Raw genomic sequence first — 24,318 nt, 5'->3', positions numbered from 1 at the left:
GTACAACCCTTCAAGCTGGTGGGGGCAGTGTTATGGTTTGGGGCATGTTTTCCTGGCATGATTTGGGCCCTTTAATTCGTGTGGAACAACGTCTGACTAGCACAACATACCTAAGTATTGTTGCTGATCAAGTTCATCCTATCATGTTGATGGCGTATCCCAATGGAGATGGCTTCTTCCTACAAGACAATGCGCCATGCCACAGTGCTCATATAGTGCAGGAGTGGTTTCAAGAACATGAGGGAAACTTTACCTTGCTTAGGTGGTCCCCACAATCACCAGATCTCAATCCAATTGAGCTTTTGTGGGATGAAGTTAAAAGAGCCATCAGGCAGCTGGTTCCAAACCATCAAATCTCACAGAACTGGACAGTGCTATTCATCAGGCATGGTGTCAGATTCCTCGCATCACCTTACAACATCTCGTGGAATCAAAGCCAGAAGAATCGCCGCAGTATAGAAGGCAAAAGGTGGCCCAACGAAGTACTGATGGGGTGGTCATAATAATATGGCCACTCACGTTCAAATATATCCCACGTTCAAAGGCTGTTAAATTGCGTTGTTGACCCATATTTTCAGAAAAAATCACTTCTGTCGTGGTAAACAACCTGCTTTCCTATTTATAATGGTCTGGCCCTCTAGCAACTTCAGTGCGAAATTATAGCTAATTTGCCTACAAACGTCAAGTGGTCATAATAATCTGGCCACTCAATGTGTGTGTGTGTAAAAATTATATATATATATATATATATATATATATATATATATATATATACTTTTTGTTAACTGTTGCCATTTCCCTGCACGCGTGTAAGTTATTTGAGGGCAGGGTTCCCGCCCTCCCATCCCCACTGTGTTCACTGCATGGTCCAAACACCTAGAAGATGCCTACTATGTAGTGGATGTTCAGTCATGTTTATTGACTAAAGATGAGTGAAGCTCATGTTTGTCCAATTTCAAAGCCAGACTTGCTTATATTTTATATACTAGTATACTGTAAATACATATTCCTTGTTTAGGTCTGGTAACTTGTCCTGATTGCTTTAAAATGCATGACTGTGTAGAATTACATGGGAGAATCAGAATAACCCACATAAAATATATGTTGAGCTGACTTTCTTTAGTTTTAAGATAAGTCTTGGGCTAGTACTAAAGAAGCTGTTACTTGTAGCTTCACAAAAGGCCAATCAGCCATGGTCAGGAACTGTGGACGAGCTTTCACATGTGAGTATATTGCCCAACATTGAAGAGTGGCTGTGTGTGTGTGTGTGCATGCACACACCCACACTTGCATGTACATGTGTGACTTTGTCTAATACAAAAGCAGAAATACTGTGCTTATTATTACCAGCCCTGTTGAAGGCAGACATGAGAAGGTGATGAAGGAAAATGGTACCTTAGCCAGTATATGTAGTGAGTAAGAAAGGATGTGGTTTTAGAGTTAAGATACAAGTTTTGACACTCTGCTATTCAAAATATTTAATAGAAATCATATTTCTCTTTTTGAAAAATAAAAACCCACAGGTTATTCTTGGTGAGAATTTGACCTCAAATTGTCCAGAGGTTATCTATGAAATTAAAGAAGAAACACCTGTTTTTTACAAACTCATTCCGCATCCTGAGAAGAATAGCTACATCTATCTAACAGCTGGAAAAGAGGTAGGTTAAAAAACTAGTTACTGCTTCTGACTTATGAATACAGAGTGTTTAATTGATGTCATTATCTAGTAGTGAAGCTTTTACTTTGAACTACCGAGTTTAACCATCGCTGCGGGCAATGGTTCACAAGCACAGAATTAAAAACATTACTGTCAGTAACTAAGCAAGAAATATCACCTGTTTAGACAATGTTATTATTGGCTATATTTCCAATGCCAGGTTTTGCAGAGGAGGGTGTGCTCGCAAATGGCGCACCATCAGCAAGATGACTGAATTTACACATTTATTATGTGGGCACTGAACGGTTAGATGCATTTATGAATATACCCAATAGGATTAGCTTTGGAATTTGGGGTTAATATCAGTTCACAGTCTCATACACATTCATTAACCAGGAAATATATGGCAGTTGCCTTCCCTCTCTTAATTTAGCTGGCTGCTTTAGTTTTTCTTCTTGCTTCTGCTTACTGAATTACAAAGGATACCTTTCTACATTTTCTTCATTCTTACAAAGTGCTTCACCAAGGGAAGGGGGAGATAAACTAATTTTTACTGAGTCCCTCCTGACTATGTACTAATTATTATTCTACATATGGTCTCTAGATGAGACACATAGAGTTGTGTCCACACACTTATAATAAATAATGTTAATGAAAAGTATTAATAATTTAATGGTATAAAATTACCTTTGTTTTATATATGAAGAATCTAAGACTTGAAAAGGTTAAATAACTTGCTCAAGGATATATATTATATAGGTTAGGCCTGTCAGAACTAGGATTTAAATTATGCTCTGATCTTTTAAAGCCCACGATAAATGAGATCAAGTCACAAATTTTTGAAAACTCAACAGGCCATTTTGGCACAGTGTTTTGGACCATTATTATTTTGAACAGACAAAGGGCAAAGAATATAACTGGGGCTTACATAATTATATCAGGGATATAATTAAGTTGCTCGTGGCCTACCCCAATTTTTCATTCTTTTCCTCTCAAGCACTCTAAGGACTGTAGCAATGGCATTAATCTCTATGTGTTGTTAGAGCCACAGAGTAGCTTTGCAAGCTCTTGTAGTTCCTGGAATTCCTAAAAAGGTCTTATTGCTCTTTGCATGTTGAAAAGTCAGTTAGGTCCAACTGACCACATCTCAATAGCCACTGGACCGCATATACCTTTGTAAACCAGTTCTTCGCCACATGGAATCTCCTTGACCAGCTTGCCTCCCCATTCCAAAACTTTTTATTATATCTCTTCCGCAGCGTTCCCATATTTGAGAGATTTTTGCCTACTCAAAGAAGTGCATATATTAAGTAACAACTCCCATTCTCAGGCTGTATTTATCAAGGGCATCTAAAGCTAACAGTCAGGGGCCCGACTATGCTGCCACAAAGCTGATAAAATTCCAGCCCAAAGCACTGACACTTGAAGTCTGGCTTAGTCTGCGTGTGTTTTTCCATTCAGCTTTTTAAAACATTGCAAATCGCTCAGAAGTCCTCGTTACCACCTTCCCTGGAACTCAAGACCATAGGATGGGAACACTGTGAGAGCCTCCCATTGCTGACAGATGTTCACTTTCTAAAGGTGAACTGCTCTGGTCTCTCTGGTCATCCAGCTGACGTCCTGAGACTTTTCCACTGGGCGTCGAAGCTGGTTATTCTTACACCCTTCACGTAGGTTTCCTGCTAGAGATCTTACCAGCGAGACCCTGGTTGGGCCAATACAGCCCCAAGGGAGGCAGACCGAAGGAAAGCCCTTTCTTAGATTCTTGGGCAAATAGTAATAGCCAAACCAACACGCCCTCATACATCCATAGAATGGTATAATATGTAGCCAGTAAAAATAACCACATGGAGATCCATGCATTGCTGTGGAATAGTCACTATCGTGTGTTGAAGAAGCAGGTCTAATGTAGTATTTATAGTGTCTTCTCTTTTATATGGAGTTATATGTTTGTTTAAGTATATTGTATGGTAATTCTTACAGAATATTCTAGAGATTCATATTCCACTAAATGCTCTGAGTAAAAATTGTCCTAGGAGCAGCTGTTACTGACTGTCCCCCTGCTGGAGTATCATGATCTCGGCATATTCGAAGGCTCTGAGCCTTGTGCTAGGGAAACCTATTTTGCTTTTTCAGTGTAAGATTTCACATGTTTGTTGGACCGTGGAAACTTTTCTCACATAATAGCAATAGCCAACATTTATTGAGCACTTAGTATGTGCCAGACAATGTTTGTAATAGCCCCAGGAAGTCTGCAGCACCATCACCATTTCACGGATGAGAAAACAAGGTTAGAGAGCTTATGTGACATTTATGAACCACCCCCTCCCCCAGAATTACAAAGATGTTTGTGAGCTACAGGAAATACCCACATGCTGGTTACCGCTGGCTCGCTGGCTCGGGCTGGTGGTCCGTCAGTATGTCTGTCAGCAGCACCGAGAACTGTGAAGTAGACGGGCGTGGTTGTCTTCCATGAAGTCAGCTTAGAGTCGAAAGATATTCCTCAGGATCACTCGTTTTCCTCACAGACCCCTCCTAGAACTCTCTGTTTCTCTAATCTTTTAAAGAAGTTACTTATACTTTCTAACAAATATAGCTTCCTGGCCTCACGTGTCCCCCAGGTTCCTTCATTACCTTCAGTGGGTGCCGTGCAACCCTCAGGTCCCTGCCTCCCACCATCTGCTTCAAGGCTTCACCTGCCTCTGCAGCCTGGTCTGCCCAGCACTGCGCCCTGTCTGTGGCTTTGTCTGACAACTGGAAGAAGCAACCCTAGGGGCAGGGAATGATTGAAAACACCCCTGTTGTTGTTTTTTTACTTTCAACTCCAGGGGAGGGGATGTGAGATGATGGAGCCCGCCACCCCCCCCCCCCCCGCCCCCCATCCCCCTAGGGATGGAGGCTTCTCCTCACTTCCTTCTCCAGGGACAACCTGGTGTTACTTTGGGTCAAGGCCTTTGCTATTTCCAGATGCTCATTTCCAAGTACCGTTGACTCTGTATGAAGCCAGCTGACCTGATTCCGTGATCCCTTTCGACATCATTCCTAGCAGACCAGAAACTTGACTGCATATCAGACTCACCTGAGGGGCTTAAAGGTGCAGACTCCTCGGCTGGCCCTAGACCTCCTCAGCTGGAGTCCCCGCAGGGGGCGGCTGGGAATCTGCACTTTCATAAGCTCCCAAGGTGATTCTGATAACCTGTTCCCCACCTTGGGACTTGAGATCCCCTGCCCACTGTCACCGTGGAGATATTCAGAGTGAGCCCATAAACGTACAGGTGGCCCTTCATCAGATAAGGTGTGGCGGTTTTCCTGGTGGTGTTTATCATTCTGTCTGAACCGCTGTCATCGCTCTTTATAGGTGAGGAGAGTTCGAGTTGCAAACTGCAATAAGCACAAGTCCTGTTCGGAGTGCCTAACAGCGGCGGACCCTCACTGCGGCTGGTGCCATTCGCTACAGAGGTACCTCCTGAATGCTTTCTCACCAGCTCACATCTTCAGAAAAGTGTCACGCGCAGAACACTTGTTGCCCCACTTTAACAATTCGTTCCAACGACCTGGGGGCACTGACCTCTGTGCGACTAAAATATCATTGTGTGAACCGGATTAATTCCCGGAGATGTTCCCAGCCAAGTCAGTGCTTCTCAATCATTTGACCCGGACCACTCAGGGTCGCCCGCTCTGGGGGCGGGAGGGGCAGGCGTGTGGCATAAAGGAGGATGGGCTCGAGCTGTCAGCCTGCTTTTACTTTCTGCAGAGTTCTCCAAGACTCCAGAGACAGGCGGAAGGTTCTCCCCCAGGGAAGGTAGAAGAATAGAGCTTTTGAAATTTTTCAAATGAATCCTCATAATGTCACGTATTCGGTTGGTGCCGCGGAAGCCTTATTATTGATGCTGTTGTCTCTAAAAGCGCCATACAGCTGTGGGCCTGATGTACAACCTCAGGCTCCGGGCAGAATCTGCCCAGCCTGCTCTTGAATTACGATGCTCACGACCCATCGAGGCTCAGGGGCGACTTGGAGCCGCTTCCTCACCATGGCAGCTCCTAGCATCACTGGGACCCGCCTGGTTGGATTCGCTGTTGCCATGGCAACCCAGTACTCGGGCTCTCGCTATAGAAGCAAGGAGGAGAGAGCCTGAGCTGCAGCTCAGGCAGGGGAAGAAAAAAAACACAAACCATAACAGTGTCTGTCAGTTTGGCGCTTTCCATTTTCAAAGGTAAAAAAGGATAAGAAAGAGTAGAACAGGTGCACGACGCTGAAGGCTGAACACGGGGAGGTTTGAGGAAAGAAAAGAGGACGAGGAAGAGAATTTGGAAGCCTCTAGGGGATGAAGCCAAGAGCAGAGAAGGGAGGGGGGGGGAAATACAATGTAAGCAAGAGGTCTAGGAAACAAACCGAAAATATAGGGGAGGAATTAATTAAGAGTTCACGGAGGACGTCCAAAGCTGAGATGCAGCAAGACGCATAATTGCCCGTGCCTTCCACTGCGCCTCCTTTACTGGGCTGTTTCCGTAGAATGGCTGGCAGACAAAAGAAGCAGGGCCAGGAGAATTCTCATGAATAATTGTAACTGGGTAGGAACGTTTTCTTCTTGTCGCCTGCCCAAGAGTAGCGTTTAAGGAATTAGCTGATCATGAACAGCATTTCATCATCGCACACCCACTAAGCAGTCTCGCTGTAATCTTTCTGATCCGTTCCACTCATGTAGGTTCCCTGTCTGTGTCTGTAGAGCTACATGCAGGAGTTAATTCAGTGCCTGTGGTAGTGACAGTGGTGGTGGTGGTGGTGATGAGCGTGATTAAATAGCCACACATAGCTAGCGGCTACTGTATTGGCAAACACAGGCCATGGGAGATGTCCAGGCTGGTGATATGAATTTGGGAGTTAGTAGTGTTTAGATGGACATAAGGAAGCCTTCAGACCACATTGGGGAGAGTATAGATTGAGGGGAGAAGTTGGAGAACTGAGCATAGAGGTGGGGCAGTTCTTTGCGGTCAGGGAGCTGAAGAGGAAACAAGACTGGGGAGGGAACAGCCAGAAAGGGAAGAGGAAAAACTGAAGAAGGTGGTCTGGGAAGCCAGAGGGCAGAGGGAGCATCCGCTGTGCCAGATCGTGCTGTGAGGTCAGGCAAGAGAAGGGAGTTGTTCCACTGGACTTAGCAGGTGCTGACTCAGTGGTTCTCAACCTTCTGGCCCTTTAAATACAGCTCCTCATGTTGTGACCCAACCATAGAATTATTTTCGTTGCTACTTCATAACTGTAATGTTGCTACTGTTATGAATCGTAATGTAAATATCTGATATGCAGGATGGTCTTAGGCGACCCCTGTGAAAGGGTCGTTCGACCGCCAAAGGGGTCGCGACCCACAGGTTGAGAACCGCTGTGCTGACTAGTGATTGTGACCAGGACAGTTGGGGAGGTGGTGCTAAAGCTATCAGAAAAGATGACAGGAGGCAGAGCAGAGACAGCTCTTTGGAGGAGCTTTGCTGAGAAAGGTAGCAGAAAAGGGAACCGACGCTAAAGGAAAAAGTGGAGTCCGGACAGTTTTGTTGTTTACAAGAGGCATGAAACCACAGTGCATTTTGGGGCTGTTGGGAAAGGTCCAGTAGAGAGGGAGAAACTGACGATGCAGGAGAGAGAAGAGAGCTGTGGAGTGTGTCTTTCAGCAGATGAGGGAAAACAGGATCTGTCTAGTACACCAGCGGGGAGGCCAGCCTCACACAGGAGCGTGGGACAGTCCTTCTTGGTCATGGGAGGGAAGGTGAGGCTATGGGCCCAGGAACAGGTGGGTGATGTAAGAACGCACATGACTTTTCATATTGCTTACATCATTTTCAGTGACTTAAGAAAGTGAGAGTGAGGAGAGGTGGGGGAGGAAGCCCTAGGGTTTGAAGGGAGAAGAGAGAGAAGGTGTGAATTAGAGTGGGAGAGAGAAGGAAATGGGAAATAGAGAATCACTACCCGGAAGCTTTAGGGCCCACTTGAGGTGCGTCATCTTGCTTTTGAAGTGAGAGCAGTAGGCATGGTTTTGCTTTCGTAAGCCACATCTGGGTCTGCTGGCATAGTCATAGAGCAGGCGAGAGTTAGACCGAGCCAGAGTTGGGGCTTTGCCAGGAAGTACCTAAAGAGGGGGCAGAGGTGCCTGGACGCTGAGGGTTTATGCAAGTGAGGGACCATGATAGTGATATGGATATTGATACTTGTAATAGTGGACTCGGGGCCTTAAGCTATAAGTGAACTCTAAGGAGGGGGGTGAGGGATGTGAGAACGGGGATCTGTGCCCTGGGGGTTGCAGTTGGGGGGAAGATTTATTGAAGCTGGAAACTAGGAAAAGGGTAGTGGTTGGACTGTGGGAACTTGAAATTAAGGTCATGGAGGGGGTGGAGTTACCGGCAATGGCAAGATCTAGGTATGATTATGTAGCTGAAGAAGGATGGAGGACAAGAGTATTGGCAGAGCGGTCAAGGAACTGAGGTGTTAGCGTGGTAGGTGGATTGATTACCTGTGTGAACATTGCAGTCACCAAGAACGACTGAGGGAACAGTGTTGGAGAGTGAGGAGCCAGATATTCGAGAAAAGGAAGGCGCCGGCCTGTCAGTAGGGGTGGTTTGCAGATGGGTACCACAGAAAGGAATTTGGGGTGATGTGGACTGATGGCATGAGCTTCAGAGATGGGGTGGGGGCTGCGGCAGGCTTAGAAAAAGGTTAAGAAGAAGTGTCCAAAAGGGAAAGTAGGATGCAAGCAGGACACCTACCACAGGGGAGAGGAAGCCGCCAGCCCTGAGCAGGCCACACGGAAGCCGTGTCCTCGGGCAGAGCCGGTTTCCGGAAGAGCAGGTGAAAGGACCAGGAAGGAGGTTGAGGACACAGGGCTTCTATAAAAGCCTGCTCACTGCTGCCCCTGCTTCTGCTCTTACTCCCTCACCTCTGCCTTTTAAACTCTAAACCAGACCGTGCCATTTCCCAGCTTAATAACTTCCACTGGCTCCCGTCTTAGAGTTCAGCCTGACTCCCTTGCCCCCAGGGCCTGTGTATGAGGTTTCTATATAGTCTGGCCCTGTGCTACTTCTCAGCCTCTAATGCCACCCTCTCCTCCACCTCCTGTAGCCACACGGCTTCCTTTCTGACTCAAGAACATGCCAAGCTTGTCCCTGCCTCAGGGACTTTGCACTGGCTATTTCCCCAGACTAGAATACTCTTCCCCAGCTCTTTGCGCAGTTGGCTCTTTCTTGATTATCATATCCCAGCTCACACGTCTCCACGAGATCATCCAGCCTGAAGTATCCTCACCTCACTCAGTGGCATCACTGCTTTATTTCCTTCATGGCCCACCACTATCGGAAATGATCTTATTTCTCTGCCTCTTCCTTTACTAAAATGTAAGTTGTATAGGGACCTAGTCTTGTTCATTATCGTGTTCCCCAGAATCTAGAACAGTGCCTGGCACATAGTAGGTATATATTAAATGAATGGAGTAGATTGATTGGGAAACTCTACCAATGCCAGAAGACTTGTGCATTAAGCATTATAAAGCACTCTGGATTTGTGGGCTGACGGACCTTCCCACCCATGTCAGATTACTTGGTTTAACACTGGCTTGGTTCTGGCCTGAGATTTAATAAACTAAGCTTCAGATCTGTGACTCACATGAAGCTCCAGTGCCATTCAAAATTGGGAATTCTAAAGGGGGATGTTTTCTTATAACTGTAGAGCATCCCACTGTGTTTATTTTAAATGCTGCAAATTTATTTAGAAAAATAACTTATTTTCTCTGTAGAGAAGGTTGAGCTTTCTTGCATATGTGTCTAGAAAGTGGATTTCTTTGGGGGTGGGGCAAGAAAATGATCTTAACTTCCTTTGGTTGGGGTGTTAATAATAGGCATCCAATATAAGCAGATAAAAAGCAACTAGATAAACAATGAGCTCTAAAAAGTTTAGTATTTTATTGTTGGAACTTCACATCCAACCTGTGATGAATTTGCCTGTGTGGGTGGAAAGTGAATTTTTGCAGGCTGAATATCTTGGGTTGGGAAGCAGTTTCTCAGTTTCTCCCATATTGCAAAGCAAAGCCCATGTGTTCAGTTACGGATTTCCACAAAACTGGCAATCCTGAACCAATGAACGGATGAGGTTCCAAAAGTTCACTTGTATGTTTGGCACTCAGAATGCATTTTCCCATAGAAACAATGTCATCAGTCAAGGGCTGATTCCCAAGTCAGCCCACACAACTCAATTTATTTAATTTCAACAAATACTTATTGAATATCTACCAAGAACCCCATGTGGGAAGTCGGATAATTAGGTGATATCGAGGAAATCAGTTGCCACTCTTGGGCTTAAGGAATTCACACATGAACTAGGAGACAGACATGTCAATGTTCAACGTTCATTCATTCAGTTGTACATCCCATCAGCAGGTATTTTTTGAGCACCTACAATGTGCTAAGCCCTGTGCTAGGTGCTTGGAATGCAGTCTTCCTTGCCTACGTGGAGCTTGCAATCTAGGGAAAGATGTAGACAAGTATAGTAGTCAGGGTTCTGCTCCAATAATAGTGAGTAACAAACTCTTAGTGATTTACAAAAACAGACATTTGTAGGGGTTTTGTGTTTGTTTTGTTTTTGCTCCTGGATTAGCTTCAGCAGGGGTGGGCGTTGGGGGCCTCAAGCTGCAGGTCAAGAGTTTCATTCAGGTCGGCTTCACATATCTCTCATCCTGCACACGCTCTTCTCGAGGCAGAGAGAAGCACAGAGTCCAAGTTAAACTCTGCAGCACATTCCAAGCCTCTGCTCACACATGTTTGCAAGCAAGTCATATAGCCAAGCCCAACATTAGTGGGGTCGATATCTTCTGCCCATTCCAGTGGGAGACAATGCAAAGGGACATGGCAAAGGCTATGGATGTGTCATTTCAGTGCAAGAGAGAATGAAGAACTGGGAACAGTAACCCAGTCTACCTTAATAAGAAGCTACCACCAACTTACCAGTAAGAAAATAGAATACAATAAGCGTTAGCACAGAGGAAGCAAAGGGTTACCTGGGAAACCATCTAACCCAAACTTAAAAGGTCAGGGAAGGCTTCCTGGAGGAAGAGATGTCGAAGATGGACCTGAAGTGTGAGCAGTATCAGCCAAGTAAAGAGGAATGGGGGCAGAGCTGGCTCAAGGACCACGCTGTGCCAAGTCCAGGAGCTATAGGAGAGCCTGGTGCTCAGTATGGGTGGGATGTAGCCTAGCGGAGAAGTGTGGGAAATGAGGGTGGCATGCTAGGCAGTGCTAGGTGATGCTGGGTCTTATCAGCCATGTTAAATTTGGATTTTGTTGGAAGGACTTTGGGGAGCCATTGCTGGGCTAGAAGAGAGACTAGATCAGATGTGTGTTTTACAACAAGCAAAATAGACCAGAGGGGACACTGCTGGAAGCTGCAGATCACATAGAAGGTGGCGGTAAACCAGCAAGAGACTGGGGGCTGAATTAGAGAGATGACAGTGGCAATAGGAAGGAGTGAGTGGATGTAGATTTAAGAGCTAGGTGAAAGATAGTCTTGACAGGATTTAGTGCTTAATTGGATTCCCCCTTGAGTCTGACACGCTAAAAATAGGGCCATAAAATGAAAAAGCGAATATCCAGGTGGCCACTGTTTTTCTGGAAGATGTATTCTTTCTCTTTTGATCTAAGTCCTCACAAAGAAAATAAAGAAATGATACCCAAACATACTAGTACACTGGACTCCTACTGTGTCCCAGGCACTGGACAAGGCACTGGGTTGGAGCCCAAACAATGGGCACCTAAGTCAGATGGGGAAGGACTTCTAACGGAGCCAGGGCTAAGTGTCAGAGGGTGCAGTGGGTGCGTTATCACTCTTTTCCAAGCAAGGCAGGACTTTGGTGGTGAGATTATAGGAGGAGGAGTGCAGGTGTCTGACTTGGGTGCCCAGAAGGACAGAGTTGTCATTGCGGAGCAGGATGGAGGAGGAGGAGGAGCGTTTGGGATGCACAGCCGTGCAGAGGTGACTCTCCCACAGACAGCGGGCGTGGTACAGCAGGGGAGGAAGAATGCGGGTCCTGGGATCAGCTTGCTTGGGATTGAATCAGGGCATCAGTGGGACCTGCAAGTTTCTTATCTTTTTTCTTCCAAATCGCCTCTTCTATACAGCAGGGTTCTAATCTTGTAGGGTTGCTGAGAGGATTAAATCAGATGATGTGCATGAAATCCTAGGCACAGTGCCTGTTCACAGTAAGCACTCAAGTAACGTTAGCTATAAGATGGTGGGACCCCAGAGGGGGAGCCATCACTTGTAACCAAGTTTGAGAAGGCTTTCAAAGAAGTAGCATTAAAATTCAGCCTTCCAGCCAGAGTAGACTTTCCCCAGGGAAGTGGGTATGGAGGCACTTCAGGCAGAGGATCCAGCCCAAGAAGAGGTCTTTGAGGGAGTGGCGGATGAATTGTATCACTCCAGCTTTGGCTCAAAAGGCGGGGTGTGGTCAGGATGAGAAGGGCTCTGAGCTTGGACTTTATTGGTTGCTGCAGGGAACTTACTAAAAGGATTTAGTGGAGGGCTGACATTGTATTTGTGTTTTAAGAAGATGGTTCTGATGGCAGTGGAGAAGATGCACTGTGTTAACCTAAGCACCAGCTGTACCGCACTTCCCCTCCCTTCCCTTCCAGGATCCCTGTCTCTCGGTACATTTTGTAAAGGGTGAGTTTATCTCATGTATCTTCCTGAGTCTTCTACTTGGCAGCTGTTTCTCCAGATTTCCTGAGCCTTCCCACTTCTCCCAGCACCACTGCGGGGCTCTGCTTGCTTTGGCCCCAGTTATGTAAAGGAACCAGGGCTCTTTAGAAAAGGGGCCACACTCGTCTTTATGGTCCCATCCTGTAGTGCCCCGCCCTGCACAGGATGTGTACTAGGCAGGGACGGAGCCCCCAGGCATGCTGATTATAAGGTGTTTGCAGGCTCCCCTTGATCATTTGTCTGAATTTAACATTTGCCCGTATTCTTCATGTTTCTTTCATGCTGATAGTTGTAGGCAGCCAGCCCCTGGGAGCAGTTGTTAGGTCTTCAGCTGCTGGTCGTCGCTTCTGCACATGAGACTGTGAACACGATCATTTCTCAACTTGGCCTAACAACAGGGCTCTGTGGCCATTTCCCCGTCAGCCTTCCTGAAAGGCTTGGGGGTAACAGAAGGGGGTTTTGAACACAGAGAGAAAACTGAAACTTGAACGCTATACATATGTGTGCCTCAGAATAACAATCAGAAGGAGTTAAATAATCTGCTTATGGACACATCCGGTTTCTTGCATTGCTCTCCTGCCTTGAGGTCTGCCTTTCTTCTCTCCTCCAAGAGACATTCCTCCCTCAAGCCTCCCCAGGGCTAATAATTAACCCAAATGCAATGGGCTGTTGTTGCCCTAAACCTTGACCAAGACAACCCAGGGGGCCTGGTAACCTTTTGGCCTCATTCTCCTGAAGCCTGAGTCACTGCAGTCCAGTCTGCCGTCGTGAGAGGTGGACAGTGCCGCAGAGAAGGCTACTGAGGGCTTCTCGGTAGGGGAGTCCATCAGGTGTGCCCACTTATTCTCTAGAATGCAGTTGGGTGCCCTTCCCTCAGGAAGCCCGCCTGGAGCCAGGCGGGCCAGGAGGCGGGTCTGCATGCATGGAGAAGAATGTGCTGTGTCATGCACATTCTAGCCCATGATCCATTTAGGTCTCTTCGGACCCTGTGAAGTAAGGTCTGTAGGAAGAGTAACCCGTTGGGATGCACAGCAGTGCAGGGGATGACTCTCATACTGGCAGCGGGAGCGGTACAGCAGAGGAGGAAGAGTGCAGTACCCACTTTCCAGCCTTAGACTGTGTATTTGTTTTGCATGACTGCTAACAAATTACCACAATCTTGATGGCTTAAAAAACATGTGTTTATTTACCTTATGGTTTTGGAGGTCAGGAACCTGCACTGGGTTTCACTAAAATCTGTATGTATAAAAGACTAAGTGACCATCGCATCTGAAACAGCCGAATGTACGACCCAACAAGCTGTGTGGGGCGACCAGGCCGGCAGGGGGTTAGTGAGAGGCGACCAAATGACCAAGCAGCAGGCTGCATGGGGCTACCAGGCCCGCATGGGGGGCAGTGAGGGGCAACCAGGTCGGCGGGGGGGGGGGGGGGGGAGGGGCTGGGGAGGTTGGGGGCAACCACGCCAGCAGAGGGTGCAATAAGGGGTGACCAGGCCGGCGGGGGGGGGGGGGAGGCACTAAGGGGTGACCAGGCTGGCGGCAGGGGGCAGTTGGGGGCGACTACACCTACAGGGGGGCAGTTGGGGGTGACCAGGCCAGCAGGGGGAGCAGTTAGGTGCAATCAGGCAGGCAGGCAGGTGAGCAGTTGGGAGCCAGCAGTCCCAGATTGTAAGAGGGATGTCCGACTGCCGGTTTAGGCCTGATCCCACAGGGGTCTCGGATTGGAGGGCTGTGTTCCTTCTAGAAGCTGTAGGGAGAATCGTTTCCTTATCTTTCTCTAGCCCTGGAAGCAGCCTGCATTCCTTGGCTCATGGCTCCTTTTCGCATCTTCAAAACCAGCAGTGTGGCATCTTCAGATCTCTCTGCCTCTGGACTCTGTTTCCATCATCACATTTCCTTCTCTGACTCTGACCCTTCTGCCTCCTCTTATAGGGAACCTTCTGTGTACTTTCGGCCCACACAGATAACCCAAGATAATCTCCCATTTGAGACCCTTAATCTCCTCTGCAAAGTCCTTTTTGCCATGTGTAGTAACATATTCACAGGTTGCAGAGGTTAAAACATGGATATCTTTTGGGGCCATTATTCTACCTGCCACAGGTTGAAAAGTACCAGTAGTGCAGGGATGAGGAACCTGTTTTTCTACCACGGGCCATTTGGGTACTTTATAACATCATTTTCGGCTATACAAAATTATCAACTTAAAAATTAGCCTGCTATATTTGGTCAAACATTTAATGCCTGGGCAGGGCCAGACCAAATGATTTCATGGGCCCTTGGGCCGGATGTCCCCCACTCCTCAAGTAGTGATTCAAATCTAGGTTTAGCTCTAACTGCCAAGCCAGTACCATTGCCTACTCTGTAGTAAAAGGGAAGAGGAACAAGAAAGAGACATTACCCCTCATCGCCATGGGAAGTGAGGGGCGAACCTGGTCCAAATGGACCCTTCATGGACGACTGATTATGCATAAGAAAGATAATGGGACTCAAGGCCAGCCTGAGTTAAAGAAACCCTTCCACCTTGAAAGTTAAGCATCCACACATTTATTTATTGAGCACCTCGTATGTGTCAGACACTATTTCAAGCAGTAGGAGTCTCTAGCAGTGAAAAACTTTGCCCTCTTGGAGTTCTTCTAGTGAGGTGTGTTCGTTTCCCGGGGCTGCTATAACAGATGACCACAAACTCAGTGGCTTAAAACAACACAGATTTAGTCTCTCACACTTCTGGAGGCTAGAAATACAAAGTTAAGGTGTCGGCAGGGCCACGTTCCCTCAGGTTCAGGGGAAATTCTTCCTCTCCTCTTCCAGCTCCTGGTGGCTCCTGGTATTCTTAGCTTGTGGCCACATAACTCCTGCCTCTGCCTCTGCCTTTACATGGCCTTGTCTCTGTGTCCAAATCTCCCTCTCTTTTCCTTATGACGGTACCAGTCATTGGATACCTTAAATCCAGCATATGATCTCATCTTGAGATTCTTAAGTTATTACATCAGCAAAGATCCTATTTCCAGATAAGGTCACATTCTGAGGTTCTGGGCAGACATGGATTTAGGGGGAACATTATTCAGCTTACTATGTGAGGGAAGACGGACAGTGTAAAAATTCAGAAAGAAATGGCATGCAAGATGGTGATCAATGTCAAGAGGAAAGATAAAGCAGAGGAGGGGGTCTGCTGCCTGGAAGCAGGAGAGGTTGCAGCTTCCAACCAGCGAGGTCCTGGAAGGCCTCGCCGAGGCAGGGACATCTGAGCCAATGCCAAAGGATCACGTTCAGCTTTGGGGATGTCTCCCTTCACCAGGGCATGGCCACATCTAGCTGACTGGCCAGGAAGGCAGTTTGCGACAGACGTCTCCCCTGAACCTGAAGGAACATGGCCCTGCTGACGATCATTCTAATGCTGCATGCAGTCCTCCTCCCCTTCCAACCCGGGATGCGTCCTTGTGTTTGAAGTCTAGGCAGTGACACTCCTTTACGGTCCAGTGAGGCTCTAATGACAGCAATAATGATAATAATGGGATTTGGGGGCGGCCCCTCCTTCCCGCGTAAGAACCCCATTGTGCCGACTAATTGTGTAGAAGCAAGTAGGACAACTGTCTGTGGGGTGGAAGCAGTCGGGGGGAGCAGAGAGGAATATGTTATTTGGGCCTCGGGCATTACTCAATTACCCTGGCAGAGGCCGGACCGTGCATACGGGTTCCCGAGAATGCTGGAAGGGATTAGGGGCCTTCTACCCTGGAGAGGGGTCTTGGGTGACCCTGAATCCCCTGAGTTCTTCACTTCTATTAGCTGTTAGAGGAGCTGTGAATAAATTCTACTTACTTCAAAGCAAAAGGTGAAAATGGGAAGAAACCAGTTAGGGCCACTGGTCTACCCTGGTGCTCCGATGGCTGACAGTGGCGGCACAGGGAGGTGTGCACCGTCCACAGAAGCCTGTTTTGTTTGGAGAGCAGTAACTGCGGCTCTCGGCGTCCGAACTGCTTATCGGTGCCATCTCTTAAATTGATGCTCTCCGACTTGGAACAAGTACCATTAGGAACACCCCTTTTAGTAAATATATGTTTTAATGGAATAGATTTTTTTGAAATGACCTTATGTCAGGCAGCAGGCACTTTCATAAGTATATATCGATTGGCTTTAAATCCCTCAAATGCTCTCACTTGTCTTTGTGACCTAGCATTTGTCCTGTTCCCAGCAACTCCTCCATGCTCTTTCTTTTGGAACGTCTTATTACATTTAAATGCTTGTATTCTGCTATATTGAGCATGGGCCATTTCTGATATGCCAGGGGTGTATTTAATACTGCTTTCAGGAGGATGAGGTATTATTGCCACCTGTTTACTGATGGGGAACCTGAGGCCCAAAGAAGCTAACAGATGTGCCCCATCACATGGAGAATGTGTGGGAGAGCAGCTTTGAACCCAGATCTTCTGACTCAAAAGGCATCATGCTACCTGTGTTTAAATGCTTCGCTTAAATTCTCTAGTTCATAATTTGCATTTAGAAATAAAATTCCAACTTTCAGTACACTCATCACCCACAAAAGAAACACATGGGGTGAAGGCCACAGATCCCTTTTGTGTGAGTGGCTCAGTCTGCAAATGTGTTTTCTGTGTGCTAAATAGCTCAAAGCTTTAAGACAAAGGCTAGTTTTCCACTGCACCAATTAACAGCCGACCAGTGAACAAAAATCAATGGAACAACTTATGCTGGTATCATGGAGACATAGACAAGAATTTAGTCACTTCAAAATTTAATCCTTAATCCAATTCAGCTAACGTTTGTTGTATGCCAGCAGTGCGCCAGGCCCTGTACCAGGCCTTGAGGGAAACAGATGAATGAGACTCTGTGCTGGAGAAGTTCACAGGTTAGTATAGGCAGCAGACACTGAACAAATAATTTCATTACACCGTGGAAAGTGCTCTCATAGCTGGTGCTCAAGGAAAGACCCCAAAGAACCCTTTGGTCTTGGGAGGAAAGACGGGTGTGATTAAGAATCTTCCAAGAAGCCTTGAACTGTGTGTGCCTTTATACATGGAAAAGGCATGTTGAATGTTGGCTCGGTGTCTGTGAGCAATGCAAATGGGCTGTCTGGTCAACCTTAGTGCCCAAATCCCTGTCTCCTCACTACCGTTTTGTTTTTGTTTGGCTTGTGTCATCTAAATGTTTGCCTAAATTCTTTTTACTTGCCTGTGTAATAAATATCATGCTACTACTAATATTTATTGTAAGCTCAGCTAGATAAGTATATGTTTTTGTAACAAATCCGTGGCGTAGAAACCAACGTTATCTGCCTTTCTGCAGATGGAAAGCCTGAGACACAGAGACGACACGTGATTTGCCCAAGGTCACCGGCTTGTAATTGGCAGAACCAATCTCTCCTTCCTTGATATACTCTAGCTAGTCTGGTCTTTAACCAGTTCCTTGCAGAGACCAAGCTTTATGTGAACTCAAGGCCTAGGCACATGCTGTTCCTTCTGCCTGGAATGCTTTCCCCACTCTTCTTGATGTGCCAAATCATTTCATCCTTGAGTTCTGAGCTGAAATGCCATCTTTCTTGACTAACCTTTCTAAAGGAGTTCCTCCCTGCTACATTTTCAGTTTCTGCAGCAGACTTACCTCAGTTTGAAATTATTTTAAATTATTGTCTGCTTATTTGGTTCCTATTTGTGTGCCTCACTGGAATGTAAGCTCATTAAGAGAGGGACTTATACACTGACTAGAGGCCCAGTGCATGAAATTCATGCACGGCAGGGGAGGGTGTCCCCCTCAGCCCAGTCTGCACCCTCTCCAATCCAGGACCCCTCGGGGATGTCCGACTGCCGGTTTAGGCCCAATCCCTGCCTAAACCGGCAGTCAGACATCCCTCTCACAATCCTGGACTGCTGGCTCCTAATCGCTCACCTGCCTGCCTGGTCACCCCTAACTGCCACCCCCCTGCCATCCTGATTACCCCTCACTGTCTCTGCATGCCAGCCTGATTTCCACTGACTACCCCCCTCTGCTGACCTGGTCATCCCCAACTTCCCCCTCCCTGTCAGCCTGGTCACCCTTAACTGCCTGCCCTGCCGGCCTGGTCGCCCCCAACTATCCCCCCTCCTGGCCTGGTCACCCCCAACTGCCCTCCCTGCCAGCCTGGTCACCCCTAACAGCCCCCCGCCGGCCTGGTTGCCCCACTCAGCCTGCTGTTCAGTCATTTGGTCATCCCTCACTAACCCCCCTGCTGGCCTTGTTGTGGACAGCCATCTTGTGAGGGTGTGAGGGTTAATTTGCATATTACCTCTTTATTATATAGGATGTGTCCCCAGTGTCTACACAGTGCTTGGTGTCCAGTGGCACTCAGTAAATACTTGTAGAATGAATGCCAGATATGGTACCAAGCTCTGGAGGCACCAAGATGAATAAGATTGGCCTTTCCCCTGGGGGGCTTACAGTCTAGTCAGAGGCAAATCAACAACTAATGTAATGTGCTGTATATACCGGGAGCATGTGTAAGGTGCCATGGGCACACAGAGGAGGGAGTGACTGTTTTGCCTGGAGGCTGGGCATACATGGAGGAGGTGGCATTGGACAAGTCTGAACAAGGAACGTAATCTCACCAAGTATTGCAGGCGCCAGGGCGTTCTGGACAGTGAAGGGCAGGCATGCTAGGAAGAGCTGGGATGTTTGCACTGCATGTGTTTATCAAATAACTGCTCTCTGCTAGGTGCGATGTACTAGATATTAGGATCTGTGTTCTTCAGAGCTTATAGGCTAAATAGTGAGACAGACTTAACAACCCACAATTACCTGGGGTGCATTTGGAGAGGAAGGCCGGGGCTAGATCATAGTGTGGGGCTAAAGAGAGGGGTGTGGAAGCATGTGTTCTAGGGTCCAGGTCATGAAAAGCAGGCATATGGGTAGAGGAACTTGAAATAGGTGAAAGGGTGGCGTTGAAAATTTTTAATCAGGAAGTGATAGAATCAGCTTTGTGCTTGAGCATGACCTAGATATCGGCATGGAAGCTGATTAGAGCCACTGGAGGTGGGAAGGAGGGAGACCAAATAAAAGGTTGCTGCAGGGGCCCAGGTGAGAAGAGATGGGGGAGAGTGGAATGCAGGATAGAGTGATACTTAGAATTAGCAGATCATGATCAACTGAGTATGACAGTTGAGAAAAAGAGCCTCCCACAAGGCCAGAGTTTTCTAATTTGATCCGCCATTTGGATTGTTGCTCATGAACCCAGATGGGGCAGTGTTTCCCCATGTGTGTGACTAGAACTTCGGACCCTCAATCAAAAAGTTGAAAGACGGTGCATCATTCAATCCTGTCTTGGGAAGTTACAAAGCACACTATCATATTCAAGGCTCTGAGAAGTCCTGCACCAGAGAAACTTAACTAGTGTTTCCCAATCTTCTTAGCAATAAGACCCTTAACACGAACACCCAAAACAACCCATAGAATACACTTTGAGAAATGAAATAAAAACCTGTATTTTCTTGTGTGGCTCATGCTCTGGGTGGACCTATTTACTGTTATCTTGGCATTTATGATGTTGCTATCCTGGTACGATTTTGAGGAATTTGGCATAGCAGTGAGATATGGACACCAATGCCAGACTGCTAAGATTCATACCATCCTGTCTAATCTGTCTGCATCTCCATTTCCTCATCTCTGAAATTTCCCTTTTATGGGGAACAGGTTGTGAGGATCAATGAGTTAATTCCCAGAAAGCCCCAGAAACAGTGTCTGGCCCATGGGAATGGTTCTGTAAGTATTAGCTCTAGTGAGAGACAATTTAGGGTAGGAGGTGAGACCATTGCCTTGGAAGCTAAACTGCCTGGATTTGTGTCTCAGCCCCTCTGCTTACTAACTCTGTGACCCCAGGAAAGCAATATGGAGCCTTCCATGCCTCAGTTTCTCCATCTGCAAAGCAGGGACAATTATTATACTTACCCATAGGTTTGTTGTGAAGAATAAATGAACCAAATCACATGGAAGAATGTTGCCTGGCATGTTGGATGTTTTTGCTTTTGTAAAAAAAAAAAAAAATCTAAATTGCCTCTATGACTAGCATAATTTTATCATGACTTTCAGCCCCAGCTATGAAGATCCAGTTTTTCAGCTTTCTCAGGAGGATTTTGGTCTTGTGTTTTGGCATTTCCTTTCCCTTAGTCTGGAGGCCTTGACTTCAGACTTAGTTTGTCACCATGACTTCCTTTTTTTTTTTTTTTTTTTTTTTATCTGTTCAATTCAATTTGGTTTCTTCATCTCATGGACGGACAATGTTAATGAAAGTCCCCTGATTCCAGGGAGCACCTGGCCCTCCTCTGGGCTCTGTGCCTTTCTTAAAAAATACAGACATCTGTTTCAAGTCACTTGGCAGAGACCTTGGGATGCTCTTGTAGCGAAGCCTCCCCCCAGTGTGGACACAGTCTCCTGTTCCCTAAGGAGAGGCTGGACTGTCCTTGTTAAAGTTTTCTGATAGTATATCAGCATAGACTCTTTGGAACGGGTCTCACCGCCCCCCACATTCAGGCCAATTACCTGATATTTAGTTATCCGTTTTCTCAGGGACTGTCTGCTCTTGGTGAACAATTACATTAGAGAATGCTGATGAAATTCCAGGGGCGCCCAAAGTAGAAGTTACATTTCTGAGTTCAGAGTTTTATTTCAAGGTTGAGTAAGTGGTAAATTTTTACTGAGAGATTCTGGCCTAATAGAGTCAGGTTCTCAAGGTCCCCCGGCCTGGCCCACGGGCATTTCACCTGCCTGGAAGCTTCAGCTCCTGTTCGGAGGTGGGTCTCCCAGTTCTTTATGTTGGCATGGAAACAATTAATAATTTAAGCCATACCTATTAAAAAACAGAAAAACTGTATACATACAATACTATAGTTATAGATGTAAAAGTCGATCCAGCTGGGCACTGTTCCCAGGTTACCAGCTGAGCCGAAACACAAATAAGCAAAGAAGAAAAACTGCTATATAATGCAAATGGTGCAATCTCATTGTTTCCTGCTTCTCTTTTATTGCAAATATGTAGTATTGAGGTAACATTATGGATAAATGGGTTTTGTGAACGAACCCGAAAACCTAATCACTGTTCATAACATTAGTTCTATGGGGAGAAAAGGTATTCCATATTACAAACAGATGGTTTGCAAGCAAATTTTAAAAAGCACAATAGTTTTTTGAAGCTGGGGCCTCCTGAAATTTGAACCTATAGTTGGATATTCTGTGTTCAGGGTGATCAGTGAAAATTAGAGACCCCTCCTAAATCCTTGCTGTCCCTTTCATCCTCGAAACTATTCCTTGCTTTCTTTATTCTCTGCTGCTGCAGTCCTCATCTCCGTCGCCTTGTCCCAGCCAAGTCCCAGCCCCATCCTGCAACCACTGTGGAGACCCCAGTAGGCCAGGAGGAACTCTGACTGTCTTTATCCTCGTGCACCTTATGAATGGCAGCTAGGGCTCATAGGAAGCCATGCAACTGAGTAGCCAGGTGTGTGGCTCTGAAGCCAGACGGCTGTCCCTTGGCTATGTGACCTTGGCATGGTGTTGCCGTTGTCTGAGCCTCAGTTTCATGCCTGTTCAGTGAGGCTGTGGTGAGGACTAGCGGGGAAGTACTAACTGCCAACCCTCAGACCAGTACCTGGCATGGGGCAGCGTCCCGTCCATGCAGCTGCGTGATGGGGTAGTTACTAGCGGATGTTAGGGTTTAGACAGATTTCCATAAACTCAGGAAGCAAACCCACAGAATGAAAATATTTTCTGAGTTCTAACCAGCAAACTTAGAAACAAATGTCTGGAGCTCCCTGTTCATGAGTCGGGGCCTGGGTAGGTTTTGAACATACTTCATTAGGAGTGAGGGGTGGGGGAGGGGTGGTCCATGTACACATAGTTGAGTGGGATATCAAACTCTTATTATTTAGAATAAATTAAGATCTATAGCGGGTTTTATAGCAAACGGATAAGAGCAAGCCTTCTTAAATAGTTTCATTCACTAAATTGTTTCCGCATACAATGTTTTTCACCTAAGGAAAGCCTTTTTTAATTAACTTATTGGTTATTGTGTGCTTTTTTTTTTAATTCAAGCAGTTTTGTCTTTGCATTTGAGATTGTTTCATTTCCTAATTTGTGAATGGGCTAGTGTTGCACATTGGCCTTGTCATGTGAGCATGGATCTAGCTGGACGAAGGACTAGAAAAATAAAATACTGATTGGGATCTTAGGACTTTGGGGTGGACTCCCAGCAGCAGCTGGGGAAATGGCAGTGGTATATGGTAAAGATAGCAAATCTGTCTCTGCCATTTTCTCCAGAATGCACTCATCCCAAAGCGAATCCACTTCCCCTCCTAGCTGTGGCCTGAAGAAAATGAAATGAAGCCAATTAAGAAATCAGTCTATCTGGGAGTGACTCATTGAGGATCCCCCGCACCAAGCCTGGTGTCTGACTGAGATTTTAATTTTATTTGAGCAATGGCTTAAGTGTTTATGCGCTTGACCATTGCTTTTGTTCATACATGGGAGTCAGAGGGTTAGCTTTCAAAAGGGATCATTTCAAAGTAACTGGTTTTGTTTACTAACATGTAGGAGCTCTAAGATCTGCTCCCCCTCCGTAAGAAGTTTGAATGTGTGGGTAATGTGCTGTCATGAAGATTTTATAACTTGTAATACCGGAGAAGTAATAAGATACTGTTGTTGGTTGGCCATCTGGTTATACATTCTGGGTGTCACGATTTGTTTCTTTTTATTTTTTCAATTTTATGTTTTAAATGGTGTGAAGCAAGGAATGGGAGGTTAGAAATTTCAAAAGTGCTTTATAAACAAGGAATTCATGTTTAGTTGCTTAACATGGTTAGATTTTGTTTTTACCTTATGCAAAATAGGAATTGGAAGGTCTATTTCATACACACACACACACACACACACACACACATTTTTTTTTTTTTTTACAAAAGATAAACTAAAAACTTCAACTCCTAATTTGTTCCCTCTCTAACCCCAGATATGAACTTTTGGCTTACGTTAAAAATAGTCTCCTTACTGTAAGTAGGAGTCAGACATAAATCATAGGGAAACTAGAGAGAAAAAGCACCAACAGAAAGGACCTATAGAGATTTCATATTTCATCCATTTATTCAAACATATTTATTGAAACCCTAGTATTTGCATATCATGCTGCCAGACACTGAGGGATTTGCTGAAGAAATATTAAAGACATCCTCTCTTCCTTTGAGGAGCTTAGAGCTTACTCGGGGAGAAATGACATAGACATATGAAACAGTTAAATTGTAATTCAAGGCAGCATATGATTAAATACCAAAACGTATGCTTCCGACAAGAAATGCTATAGGAGTTCAGAAAAGAGAGTGATAACTCAGTGGCACTACTGTTTTCTGCCTACAAATTGGCAAATCGTAGCACTATTTGTATGAAATATTTTACACTTGTTTTTTTGGCAGCCTTGGGCCTTGACTCCCAGGCAGCATTAAGAGCCTACAAAATATTTGTACTCCAGTCTCTGTAAAACTGGCTTTTTTTTTTTTCTTTCTTATCGGCAGAGGAAGTGCCTTGTACAAACCAGAGAACCCCTGAGAGGCAGCTCGTTCTTGCCAGTCATAATCTTTTCCAATTACAGAATTAGAAACCAGCCGCATCAGTCTCTGATTTCCAGTCCAGTGGTACATGTCCCTCCATTGCCAACTCCCCCTGACTTTGAGAGGTGACTTAATTTGAACTAAATGTCCACGACAGACAAGCTAGCCATCAAGGGTCAGACAAATGTATGGCTTTGGAGAACTGCCGGTGACAATCCCACTGGTCAGGTGTTGGGGGAGGAACAGGTGCAGATGTAGGTGAGTTCAGACACAGGCACGCTCACTGGAAACAGGGCTCCCCAAAATGTCATAATATGATGACATGCTGAGAATACTGTGCTTGCGGATGATGCCTAATGAAAC

At 46.0% G+C, this 24,318-nt stretch overlaps 1 protein-coding gene across 1 annotated transcript in view; it reads left to right on the top strand.

The window, feature by feature from the left end:
- The window catches only part of PLXNC1 (plexin C1), a 168,114-nt gene that overhangs the window by 48,439 nt on the left and 95,357 nt on the right, over positions 1 to 24,318 (top strand). The window contains exons 3-4 of the mRNA XM_081083729.1: positions 1,524 to 1,658; positions 5,016 to 5,116. Of these exons, the coding sequence (XP_080939855.1) occupies positions 1,524 to 1,658; positions 5,016 to 5,116 (236 nt within the window). The remainder of the gene's footprint in view (positions 1 to 1,523; positions 1,659 to 5,015; positions 5,117 to 24,318) is intronic.

This window comes from Myotis nattereri (genome assembly GCF_964212035.1).
Source record: "Myotis nattereri genome assembly, chromosome: 2".
Classification (NCBI taxonomy): Eukaryota; Metazoa; Chordata; class Mammalia; order Chiroptera; family Vespertilionidae; genus Myotis; species Myotis nattereri.
The sequence above is the reverse complement of the archived record's forward strand: the minus strand, read 5'-3'. Positions and strand labels throughout refer to the sequence as shown.